The sequence below is a fragment of the Schistocerca cancellata genome, chromosome 2, assembly GCF_023864275.1.
Source record: "Schistocerca cancellata isolate TAMUIC-IGC-003103 chromosome 2, iqSchCanc2.1, whole genome shotgun sequence".
In the NCBI taxonomy this organism is placed as follows: Eukaryota; Metazoa; Arthropoda; class Insecta; order Orthoptera; family Acrididae; genus Schistocerca; species Schistocerca cancellata.
The window spans coordinates 425,908,751-425,921,547 of NC_064627.1; the positions used below are offsets into that span (position 1 = coordinate 425,908,751).

The following is a 12,797-nucleotide window of genomic DNA, read 5'->3' on the forward strand; positions in this document are numbered from 1 at the left end:
CATCCTACCTTTTTCCTTAAGGGAAACCACAGCAAACTTAACATTGCGCGGCTGGATGGGGATTTCAGTTGCTGTCATACTGAATGTGAGATAATACAAGAGGCACAATTTAGGTTAGGAGCAGAGAAGGTGGGGGTGGGGTGGATAGTTATTTAGAAATCACAGTGATAGAAACTGAAACAAAATGTTTAAGTTTTATGAAGTTGAAGAAAAAAAAGTTTAGAAAAAAAGCAAATGGCATTGTCAGATTAGCAACGTATATTGAAAACTGTTAATAAATATAGTTAAGCAATATTTTTTTGAGCTCCAGTGAATATACTACATTTCCAATTGTTGACATTTGGTGATTAATGTACTGTTATATTTGTCATCACACTGAATTTGATTTTTATTTTTTTGTTGACACTATTATTTTTATGCTACCACAGCTTGAATTGTGCCTTCACATTTTTTCCTAGTAGTTAGATTGAGTGAGGTGGCACAGCGATTAGCACACTGGACTCGCATTTGGGAGGATGGTGGTTCAAACCCACGTCTGGCCATCCTGAATTAGATTTTCCGTGATTTACCTAAATCATTTCAGGCAAGTGCTGGAATGGTTCCTTCAAAAGGGCATGGCTGACTTCCTTTGCCATCTTTCTCTAACTAGATGAGACTGAAGAATTCGCTATTTGGTCTCCTCTCCACCAACCAATCAATCCTAATAGTTAGTATTTAAATGTTTTAGGTTGTTCATACATGCATTATTTTTCATTAGGGCTAACAAAAAAATCAACATGAATATTGCAGCAATCTGGCAAACAGTCTTGTGCTGATATTATACATCTTTACATATGATGTTGTTTGTTGTGGTCTTGAGTCCTGAGACTTGTTTGATGCAGCTCTCCATGCTACTCTATCCTGTGCAAGCTTCTTCATCTCCCAGTACCTACTGCAACCTACATCCTTTTGACTCTGCTTAGTATATTCATCTCTTGGTCTCCCTCTATGATTTTTACCCTCCACACTGCCCTCCAGTACTAAATTGGTGATCTCTTGATGCCTCAGAACATGTCCTACCAACCGATCCCTTCTTCTAGTCAAGTTGTGCCACAACCTCCTCTTCTCCCCAGTTCTATTCAATACCTCCTCATGAGTTATGTGATCTACCCATGTAATCTTCAGCATTCTTCTGTAGCACCACATTTCGAAAGCTTCTGTTCTTTTCTTGTCCAAACTATTTATCATCCATGTTTCACTTCCATACATGGCTACACTCCATACAAATACTTTCAGAAACAGCTTCCTGACACTTAAGTCTATACTCGATGTTAACAAATTTCTCTTCTTCAGAAATTCTTTCCTTCCATTGCCAGTCTACATTTTATATCCTCTCTACTTGGGCCATCATCAGTTATTTTGCTCCCCAAATAGCAAAATTCCTTTACTACTTTAAGTGTCTCATTTCCTAATCTAGTTCCCTCAGCATCACCCGACTTAATTCGACTACATTCCATTATCCTAGTTTTGCTTTTGTTGATGTTCATCTTATATCCTCCTTTCAAGACACTGTCCATTCCGTTCAACTGCTCTTCCAAGTCCTTTGCTGTCTCTGACATAATTACAATGTCATCGGCGAACCTCAAGGTTTTTATTTCTTTTCCATGGATTTTAATATTTACTCAGAATTTTTCTTTTGTTTCCTTTACTGCTTGCTCAATATACAGATTGAATAGCATCAGGGAGAGGCTACAACCCTGTCTCACTCCCTTCCCAACCACTGCTTCCCTTTCATGTCCATCGACTCTCATGACTGCCATCTGGTTTCTGTACAAATTGTAAATAGCCTTTCGCTCCCTATATTTTACCCCTGCCACCTTCAGAATTTGAAAGAGAGTATTTCAGTCAACATTGTCAAAAGCTTTCTTTAAGTCTACAAATGCTAGAAACGTAGGTCTGCCTTTTCTTAATCTAGCTTCTAAGATAAGTCGTAGGGTCAGTAATGCCTCACGTGTTCCAATATTTCTATGGAATCCAAACTGATCTTCCCCTAGGTCGGCTCTACTAGTTTTTCCATTCGTCTGGAAAGAATTCATGTTAGTATTTTGCAGCCGTGATTTATTAAACTGATAGTTTGGTAATTTTCACATCTGTCAACACCTGCTTTCTTTGGGATTGGTAGTATTATATTCTTCTTGAAATCTGAGGGTATTTCGCCTGTCTCATACATCTTGCTCAACAGATGGTAGAGTTTCTTCAGGACTGGCTCTCCCAAGGCTGTCAGTAATCTAATGGAATGTTGTCTACTCTCGGAGCCTTGTTTCGACTCAGGTCTTTCAGTGCTATGTCAAACTCTTCACGCAGTATCATAACTGCCCATTTCATTTTCGTCTAAATCCTCTTCCATTTCCATAACATTGTCCTTAAGTACATCACCCTTGTATAGACCCTCTATATACTCCTTCCCCCTTTCTGCTTTCCCTTCTTTGCTTAGAACTGGATTTCCATCTGAGCTCTGGATATTCATACAAGTGGTTCTGTTTTCTCCAAAGGTCTCTTTAATTTTCCTGTAGGCAGTATCTATCTTACCCCTGGTGATATAAGCGTCTACATCCTTACATTTGTCCTCTAGCCATCCCTGCTTAGCCATTTTGCACTTCCTGTTGATCTCATTTTTGAGATGTTTGTATTCTTTTTTGCCAGTTTCATTTGCGGCATTATAAATTTTCTCCTTTCATCAGTTAAATTCAATTTTTCTTCTGTTACTTAAGGATTTCTATTAGCCCTCGTCTTTTTACCTACTTGATCCTCTGCTACCTTCACTACTTCATCCCTCAAAGCTACCCATTCTTCTTCTAATGTATTTCTTTCCTCCATTCCTGTCAATTGTTCCCTTATGCTCTCCCTGAAACTCTGTACAACCTCTGGTTTAGTCAGTTTATCCAGGCCCATCTCCTTAAATTCTCACCTTTTTGCAGTTTCTTCAGTTTTAACCTAAAGTTCATAACCAATAGATTGTGGTCAGAGTCCACATTGCCCCTGGAAATGTCTTGCAATTTAAAACCTGGTTCCTAAATCTCTGTCTTACCATTATATAATCTATCTGATACCTTCTAGTATCTCCAGGATTCTTCCATGGATACAACCTTCTTTCATGATTCTTGAATCAAGTGTTAGCTATGATTAAGTTATGCTCTGTGCAAAATTTTACCAGGTGGCTTCCTCTTTCATTTCTTGCCCCCCCCCCCCCCCCCTTTCCATATTCAACTACTACATTTCCTTCCCTCCCTTTTCCTACTATCGAATTCCAATCACCCACGACTATTAAATTTTCATCTCCCTTCACTATCTGAATAATTTCTCATCATACATTTCATCAATTTCTTCATCATCTGCAGAGCTAGTTGTCATATAAAGTTGTACTACTGTTGTAGGTGTAGGCTTTGTGTCTATCTCGGCCACAATAATGCATTCACTATGCTGTTTGTAGTAGCTTACCCGCACCCCTACTTTTTTATTCATAGTTTATGAAAATATAGATATGTTTGTACAGCCAGAAAAATATTTATGCTTACTCATTTGCATAGGAAAGTGAATATTAGTGAAAATCTTAATGGAGAAAAAGATGCTGATTAGAAAAAATAATACTGACGCAGACAGGAAGGCTACAGAATTAGAAAAACTTAGTGAAGAAAAAGCAAACAGGTTTCAAATCATACAATGTGTGTTCATGGTAGCTGGAAAACCTACAGATGGGTGGCCTGTAGATCATGGCCAGTTAAATAAAATGCTAAATTTTCAACTTTTAATTGATATCCAGACAAGTAAAACAGGCACAAGAAATTTTCCTGAGGGTTTGAGGACATACAATCTCCAGTTTCAAGTAAAAAATCCAACAAGTTATACAGAAACATCAAACACATTAACAGGCCATGTTCTTTCAAACATATCGCCAGAGAGACCAAAACTTCAGGTTATAAATACTGTTGTTGCAGACCACATTGGAAAAACAAGCAAACTCTGAGATAATACAAAAAGTGAAGAAAACATAGTGGTTAAATTTAGACACATTGAAAATCTGAGTAGACTAGAAATTTTACTAAAATCAGCAAAGTGGGATGATGTGTACAAAGAGGCCAGTGTAGAAAAGAGCTGGGAATCTTTCTTTGATGTAGGAACACACTACATAGATATAACTTGTCCTACAATATGCAGAACTATTAGGGGTAAGACAAACAAAAAATGGTACACAACAGAAATAAAAAAAGCAAGAGATGAACTGACAAAGGACATAACTGTCATGAGGTCTACAGGTGCAAGAAGAAAGCATACACTACGGTGATAAGAGAGGCAAAGTCTAGCCACTAAAAATTTGAAATACAAACATCTTCTGACATCTCTAGAGCTGTCTGGAATTACATAAATGAGAGCAGAAAAGAGTCACACGTCTTAAAAGATACAAATATAATATTGACAGAGGAGGGGAAATAAATGACAGGCCCACAAGTGTGTAAATCTTCAATCAGAACCACATAGCTATAGCAAAGAAATTTCTAAAACCAAACATATCAGTACCAAAGAGCATGGAAATTCTGAAAAGGTTGGCTCAGAGTATATACCTACTCCCTACAGATGAATTGGAAGTTTCAGAAGAACTGGAGCACTAAAAAATAAAACTACGGAGGGTCTAGATGTCATATCAGCAAAAATGGTCAAACACTGTGCTACGTATCTTGCAAAGCCTCTGGCATTCCTGATAAATTTAATAATGAAGGAAAGCAAGATAGAAGCACTACTTAAAGTAGGGGATAAAGGAGATACAGGTAACTATAGACCCATAAAGATCACAACTGTTCTGTCTAAAATAGCAGAAGCATTGATTAAAGACAGAATTATAAACTTTGTTGTGAAACGTAACATCTTAAATGAAGCACAACATGGATTTAGAAAGGGGAGATCCACTAAGACTGCAGTGGCAAACTTCATAATATACATCACTGAGGCACTGGATCGTCAAAGGAAAGTGTCTAGAATATACTCAGACCTTACAAATGCTTTTGATTCTGTCTGTCATATAATTCATATAGAAAAATTAGACTGCTACAGCATAAGAGGAAAAGCTGCAGACATTTATAAAAACCTTTGTTGAAAACAGACAACAGTGTGTCAAAATAAAACATAAATTCGGAAATACATAGGAAAATGTTTTCTCTGATTTTATGGAGGTAAAATGTGCAGCAGCTCAGGGATCAGTACTACTTGTGTGTGTGTGAGTGTGTGTGTGTGTGTGTGTGTGTGTGTGTGTAAATGACATGCCTACTGCAGTAGATGAATGTATGCTGATGAACAACTTTACTGGTACGTAGTGACTCAGAGAAGGATTTAGAAAAGAGAGCCAGTGAGAATCAGGAAATGACAGAATGGCATTTTTGAGAAAATAATTTACTGATCAACAGGAAGAAAGCTATGTGTACAAAATTTGAAACAAAGATAACTAACAGCTCAGAGGAATTTATTCTGAGCATTGGGTATGGAAACTAAGAACAAATGGACTGTAACAGGTCCTGGGAATTGAGGTGGACAAATTTCTGACATGGGAACACCACAGTGATAAGATCTATCAAAAAATAAGTTCAAATATATTCCTAATGAAAAAGTGTGCTGTATAGTGGACATAGAACCTTCCTAAAAAAAGTGCTACAGACTTATCTTCCCACACATACTGCACTGTATTCCAACAGGGGGAGGAGCAGCAGAAGCACATATTCAGAGAATCCTAAAACTTAAAAAGAAAGCCATCAGATGCATAGCTAAACTAATACCATGGGAATCTTGCAAAAACAAATTCAAAGAATTTAAAATATTAACTGTACCAGGATTGTACATATATGAGACACTATTTCTTTTAATCATAAATTGTACAGCATCTCTAAACAGAGAATTACAAGACCACCACACCAGAACTACAGGAAACTACCACATCTGCAGCAAAGGAGGGGCCCTGCAAATGCAGAAAGTACAGGCTGCCACTTAGCATAAAGAGCATAAAGGAACTGAGCACCTTCATAAGAAAACTCAAGGAATATCTCATCTCTGGATGTTGGTATACGGTTAAGAAGTACTTGTAGGCAAATCCATAGAACAAAAGTACATTTTAGGAAGAAGGTAGAAGGTACGGGTGCGGGGTGTCGGTGGGGTCAGGAGGTTGATGGAGTCAGCTACCTTCTACCTTCTTCCTAAAATTCACAAACCCAATCATCCCGGCCGCCCCATTGTAGCTGGTTACCAACCCCCCACAGAACGTATTTCTGCCTACGTAGATCAACACCTTCAACCCATTACATGCAGTCTCCCATCCTTCATCAAAGACACCAACCACTTTCTCGAATGCCTGGAATCCTTACCCAATCCGTTACCCTCAGAAACCATCCTCGTAACCATTGATGCCACTTCCTTATACACAAATATCCTGCACGTCCAGGGCCTCGCTGCGATGGAGCACTTCCTTTCATGCCGATCACCTGCCACCCTACCTAAAACCTCTTTCCTCATTACCTTAGCCAGCTTCATCCTGACCCACAACTTCTTCACTTTTGAAGGCCAGACATACCAACAATTAAAGGGAACAGCCATGGGTACCAGGATGGCCCCTTCGTACGCCAACCTATTCATGGGTCGCATAGAGGAAGCCTTCCTGGTTACCCAGGCCTGCCAACCCAAAGTTTGGTACAGATTTATTGATGACATCTTCATGATCTGGACTCACAGTGAAGAAGAACTCCAGAATTTCCTCTCCAACCTCAACTCCTTTGGTTCCATCAGATTCACCTGGTCCTACTCCAAATCCCATGCCACTTTCCTTGATTTTGACCTTCACCTGTCCAATGGCCAGCTTCACACGTCTGTCCACATCAAACCCACCAACAAGCAACAGTACCTCCATTACAACAGCTGCCACCCATTCCACATCAAACGGTCCCTTCCCTACAGCCTAGGTCTTCGTGGCAAACGAATCTGCTCCAGTCCGGAATCCCTGAAGCATTACACCAACAACCTGACAACAGCTTTCGCATCCCACAACTACCCTCCCGACCTGGTACAGAAGCAAATAACCAGAGCCACTTCCTCATCCTTTCAAACCCAGAACCTCCCACAGAAGAACCACAAAAGTGCCCCACTTGTGACAGGATACTTTCCGGGACTGGATCAGATTCTGAATGTGGCTCTCCAGCAGGGATACGACTTCCTCAAATCCTGCCCTGAAATGAGATCCATCCTTCATGAAATCCTCCCCACTCCACCAAGAGTGTCTTTCCGCCGTCCACCTAACCTTTGTAACCTCTTAGTTCATCCCTATGAAATGCCCAAACCACCTTCCCTGCCCTCTGGCTCCTACCCTTGTAACCGCCCCCGGTGTAAAACCTGTCCCACGCACCCTCCCACCACCACCTACTCCAGTCCTGTAACCCGGAAGGTGTACACAATCAAAGGCAGAGCCACGTGTGAAAGCACCCACGTGATCTACCAACTGACCTGCCTACACTGTGATGCATTCTATGTGGGAATGACCAGCAACAAACTGTCCATTCGCATGAATGGACACAGGCAGACAGTGTTCGTTGGTAATGAGGATCACCCTGTGGCTAAACATGCCTCGGTGCACGGCCAGCACATCTTGGCGCAGTGTTACACCGTCCGGGTTATCTGGATACTTCCCACCAACACCAACCTATCCGAACTCTGGAGATGGGAACTTGCTCTTCAATATATCCTCTCTTCCCGTTACCCACCAGGCCTCCATCTCCGCTAATTTCAAGTTGCTGCCACTCATACCTCACCTGTCATTCAACAACATTTTTGCCTCTGCACTTCTGCCTCGACTGACATCTCTGCCCAAACTCTTTGTCTTTAAATATGTCTGCTTGTGTCTGTGTGTGTGTGTGTGTGTGTGTGTGTGTGCGAGTGTGTGCCCGTCCCTTTTTCCCCCTAGGGTGGGTCTTTCTGCTCCCGGGACTGGGGTGGCTCCTTGCCCTCTCCCTTAGAACCCACATCCTTTCGTCTTTCCCTCTCCTTACCTCTTTCCTGATGGGGCGGCAGTTTGTTGTGAAGGCTTGAATTTTGTGTGTATGTTTGTGTTCGTTTGTGTGTCTGTTGGCCTGCCGGCGATTTCGTTTGGTGGGTCGCATCATCTTTGTTTTTGGGTATATTTTTCGTACGTGGAATGTTTCCTTCTATTATAACCGTGTATATATACACTCCTGGAAATGGAAAAAAGAACACATTGACACCGGTGTGTCAGACCCACCATACTTGCTCCGGACACTGCGAGAGGGCTGTACAAGCAATGATCACATGCACGGCACAGCGGACACACCAGGAACCGCGGTGTTGGCCGTCGAATGGCGCTAGCTGCGCAGCATTTGTGCACCGCCGCCATCAGTGTCAGCCAGTTTGCCGTGGCATACGGAGCTCCATCGCAGTCTTTAACACTGGTAGCATGCTGCGACAGCGTGGACGTGAACCGTATGTGCAGTTGACGGACTTTGAGCAAGGGTGTATAGTGGGCATGTGGGAGGCCGGGTGGATGTACCGCCGAATTGCTCAACACGTGGGGCGTGAGGTCTCCACAGTACATCGATGTTGTTGCCAGTGGTCGGCGGAAGGTGCACGTGCCCGTTGACCTGGGACCAGACATCAGCGATGCACGGATGCACGCCAAGACCGTAGGATCCTACGCAGTGCCGTAGGGGACCGCACCGCCACTTCCCAACAAATTAGGGACACTGTTGCTCCTGGGGTATCGGCGAGGACCATTCGCAACCGTCTCCATGAAGCTGGGCTACGGTCCCGCACACCGTTAGGCCGTCTTCCGCTCACGCCCCAACATCGTGCAGCCCGCCTCCAGTGGTGTCGCGACAGGCGTTAATGGAGGGACGAATGGAGACGTGTCGTCTTCAGGGATGAGAGTCGCTTCTGCCTTGGTGCCAATGATGGTCGTATGCGTGTTTGGCGCCGTGTAGGTGAGCGCCACAATCAGGACTGCATACGACCGAGGCACACAGGGCCAACACCCGGCATCATGGTGTGGGGAGCGATCTCCTACACTGGCCATACACCACTGGTGATCGTCGAGGGGACACTGAATAGTGCACGGTACATCCAAACCGTCATCGAACCCATCGTTCTACCATTCCTAGACCGGCAAGGGAACTTGCTGTTCCAACAGGACAATGCACGTCCACATGTATCCCGTGCCACCCAACGTGCTCTAGAAGGTGTAAGTCAACTACTCTGGCCAGCAAGATCTCCGGATCTGTCCCCCATTGAGCATGTTTGGGACTGGATGAAGCGTCGTCTCACGTGGTCTGCACGTCCAGCACGAACGCTGGTCCAACTGAGGCGCCAGGTGGAAATGGCATGGCAAGCCGTTCCACAGGACTACATCCAGCATCTCTACGATCGTCTCCATGGGAGAATAGCAGCCTGCATTGCTGCGAAAGGTGGATATACACTGTACTAGTGCCGACATTGTGCATGCTCTGTTGCCTGTGTCTATGTGCCTGTGGTTCTGTCAGTGTGATCATGTGATGTATCTGACCCCAGGAATGTGTCAATAAAGTTTCCCCTTCCTGGGACAATGAATTCACGGTGTTCTTATTTCAATTTCCAGGAGTGTATATATATATATATATATGTGGCTTGCCGGGCGGGAGCACTGGCACGTCGATAGACGCACGGACGGGCACGGGCATACACGCGGGATTCTGGCTTTCGCGACCAACGGTTGCCTCGTCGGGGGGGGGGGGGTTGGGTTTTGGGGGAGGGGGTGGGGGGTCATTCCAGTCCCGGGAGCGGAGGGACTTGCCTTGGGGGGAGGAAGGGACGGATGTGCGCTCGCGTACACGCGCATGTCCATGCGCGCATGTGCAGACACAGGCAGACATGCTTGTTTCTGTGTGTGTGTGTGTGGATGTGTGTGTGTGTGCGAGTGTATACCCGTCCTTTTTTCCCTTTAAGGTAAGTCTTTCCGCTCCCGGGATCGGAATGACCCCTTACCCTCTCCCTTAAAACCCAAATCCTTTCGTCTTTCCCTCTCCTTCCCTCTTTCCTGACGAGGCAACCGTTGGTTGCGAAAGCTAGAATTTTGTGTGTATGTTTGTGTTCGTTTGTGTGTCTGTCGACCTGCCAGCACTTTCATTTGGTAAGTCACATCATCTTTGTTTTTAGGTATATTTTTCCTACGTGGAATGTTTCCTTCTATTATAACCATATATATATATATATATATATATATATATATATATATATATATAAACAAAGATGATGTGACTTACCAAATGAAAGTGCTGTCAGGTCGGCACACACACAAACGAACACAAACATACACACAAAATTCCAGCTTTCGCAACAAACTGTTGCCTCATCATATATATATATATATATATATATATATACCGTATATATATATGTATATATATATATATATATATATATATATATATATATATATAGCGGGAAACATTGCACGTCGGAAAAATATATCTAAAAACAAAGATGATGTGACTTACCAAATGAAAGTGCTGGCAGGTCGACAGACACACAAACGAACACAAACATACACACAAAATTCTAGCTTTTGCAACCAACGGTTGCTTCATCAGGAAAGAGGGAAGGAGGGGGAAAGACGAAAGGATGTGAGTTTTAAGGGAGGGGAAAGGAGTCATTCCAATCCCGGGAGCATCATGTCTGCTTGTGTCTGTGTATGTGTGGATGGATATGTGTGTGTGTGCGAGTGTATACCTGTCCTTTTTTGGCCCTAAGGTAAGTCTTTCCGCTCCCGGGATTGGAATGACTCCTTACCCTCTCCCTTAAAACCCACATCCTTTCATCTTTCCCTCTCCTTCCCTCTTTCCTGATGAAGCAACTGTTGGCTGCGAAAGCTTGAATTTTGTGTGTATGTTTGTGTTTGTCAGAACAGCAAAACATATAACTTTGTAAACTTTCTTTCTGTATGCATGACCATTGCACAAATGAATGCAGGCTATTAATGTACACTGAAATGCCAAAGAAACTGGTGTAGGCATCTGTATTCAAATACAGAGATATATAAACAGGCAGAATATGGTGCTGTGGTCGGCAATGCCTATATAAGACAAGTATCTGGCACAGTTCTTAGACCGGTTACTGGTGCTGCAATGGCAGGTTATCAAGATTTAAGTGAGTTTGAACATGGCGTTATAGTCAGTGCACGAGCGATGGGACACAGCATCTCTGAAATGGCGATGAAGTGGGGATTTTCCCATACGAACATTTCATGAGTGTACCGTGAATATCAGGAACGTGCTAAAACATCAAATGTCCAATACTGCTGCAGCCGGATAAAGATCATGCAAGAATGGGACCAATGATGACTGAAGAGAATCATTCAGCGTGACATAAGTGCAACCCTCCCACAAATTGCTGCAGATTTCAATGCTGGTCCATCAACAAGTGTCAGCGTGCGAACCATTCAATGAAACACAATCAGTATGGGCTTTCCAAGTCATCGGCCAACTCGTGTACCATTGGTGACTGCATGACACAAGCTTTATGCCTCACCTGGGCCTGTCAACACCGACATTGGACTGTTGATGACTAGAAAGATGTTGCCTGCTTGGATGAGTCATGTTTCAAATTGTATCAAGTGGGTGGCTGTGTACAGGTATGGATACAACCTCATGACTCCATGGATCTAGTATGCCAGCGGGGGATTGTTCAAGCTGCTGGAGACTCTGTAATGGTGTGAGGCATGTGGAGTTGGAGTGATATGGGACCTCTGATATGTCTAGATATGACTCTGACAAGTTACACATACTTAAACATCCTATCTGGTCACCTGCACCTATTCATGTCCATTGTGCGTTCAACAGACTTTGGCAATTGTAGCTGGACAATGCAACAACCCGCACTTCCAGAATTGCTACATAGTGGCTCTAGGAACACTCTTCTGAGTAAATGCTGGCCACCAACTCCCAAGACATGAACATTATTGAGCATATCTGGGACACCTTGCAACGTGCTGTTCAGAAGGGATTTCCACCCCTTCATACTCTTACAGATTTATGGACAGCCCTGTAGGATTCATGGTGTCAGTTCCCTCTAGCACAACTTCAGACATCAGTCAAGTCCATGCCATGTTGTGTTGTGGCACTTCTGGGTGCTCATGGGGGCCCTACATGATATTAGGCAGGTGCACTAGTTTCTTTGGCTCTTCAGTATATATCATCATTGCATATTATTTATAATTATCCTCAAAACATTATTGCAAAAAACATTGTTTTCATATGTCAGTGACAAATTTCTAAAAACAATTGTTTTATGTGTTTATAAAACTGTAAACATGACATTTCCATCATTGTAACATGTAATCTATGGAAGGAAAAAAAATTATTCAGAATTGAAATTCCACTATGCTTCAAGTATAACATCATTTTGATACAGTATGACATCCATGACTAAATTTTAAATGTAATACATAGAGGAAAAATGAATTGGATGTAATGTTACACAATTGTGATTATATTACTTATATAGTATACATTGGTGCTTCACAAGTGCAGTCTGTAGATTGTACTTCTCTACGGTCACTTACCCAAGCATTGCTGGAAAGTGCTATGAATCTCTGTTAAATCAGTCGTGATAAGTTTGTAAAGAAAAGAGAATTGTAAGCAGATCAGAAACAGAGCTAATGTACTTCATAACTTTAAAAGCTTATTACATTTTTTTAAAAAAACTGTGATTATTTTATGGAAGTACAACTGGCAGTGGAACAAAAGAGG

At 42.6% G+C, this 12,797-nt stretch overlaps 1 protein-coding gene across 1 annotated transcript in view; it reads right to left on the reverse strand.

Moving 5' to 3' along the window:
• Positions 1–12,797, reverse strand: part of LOC126161888 (anoctamin-4-like) — a 312,156-nt gene that overhangs the window by 172,709 nt on the left and 126,650 nt on the right. The window contains exon 6 of the mRNA XM_049918028.1: positions 12,593–12,640. Coding sequence (XP_049773985.1) covers positions 12,593–12,640 — 48 coding nt within the window. The remainder of the gene's footprint in view (positions 1–12,592; positions 12,641–12,797) is intronic.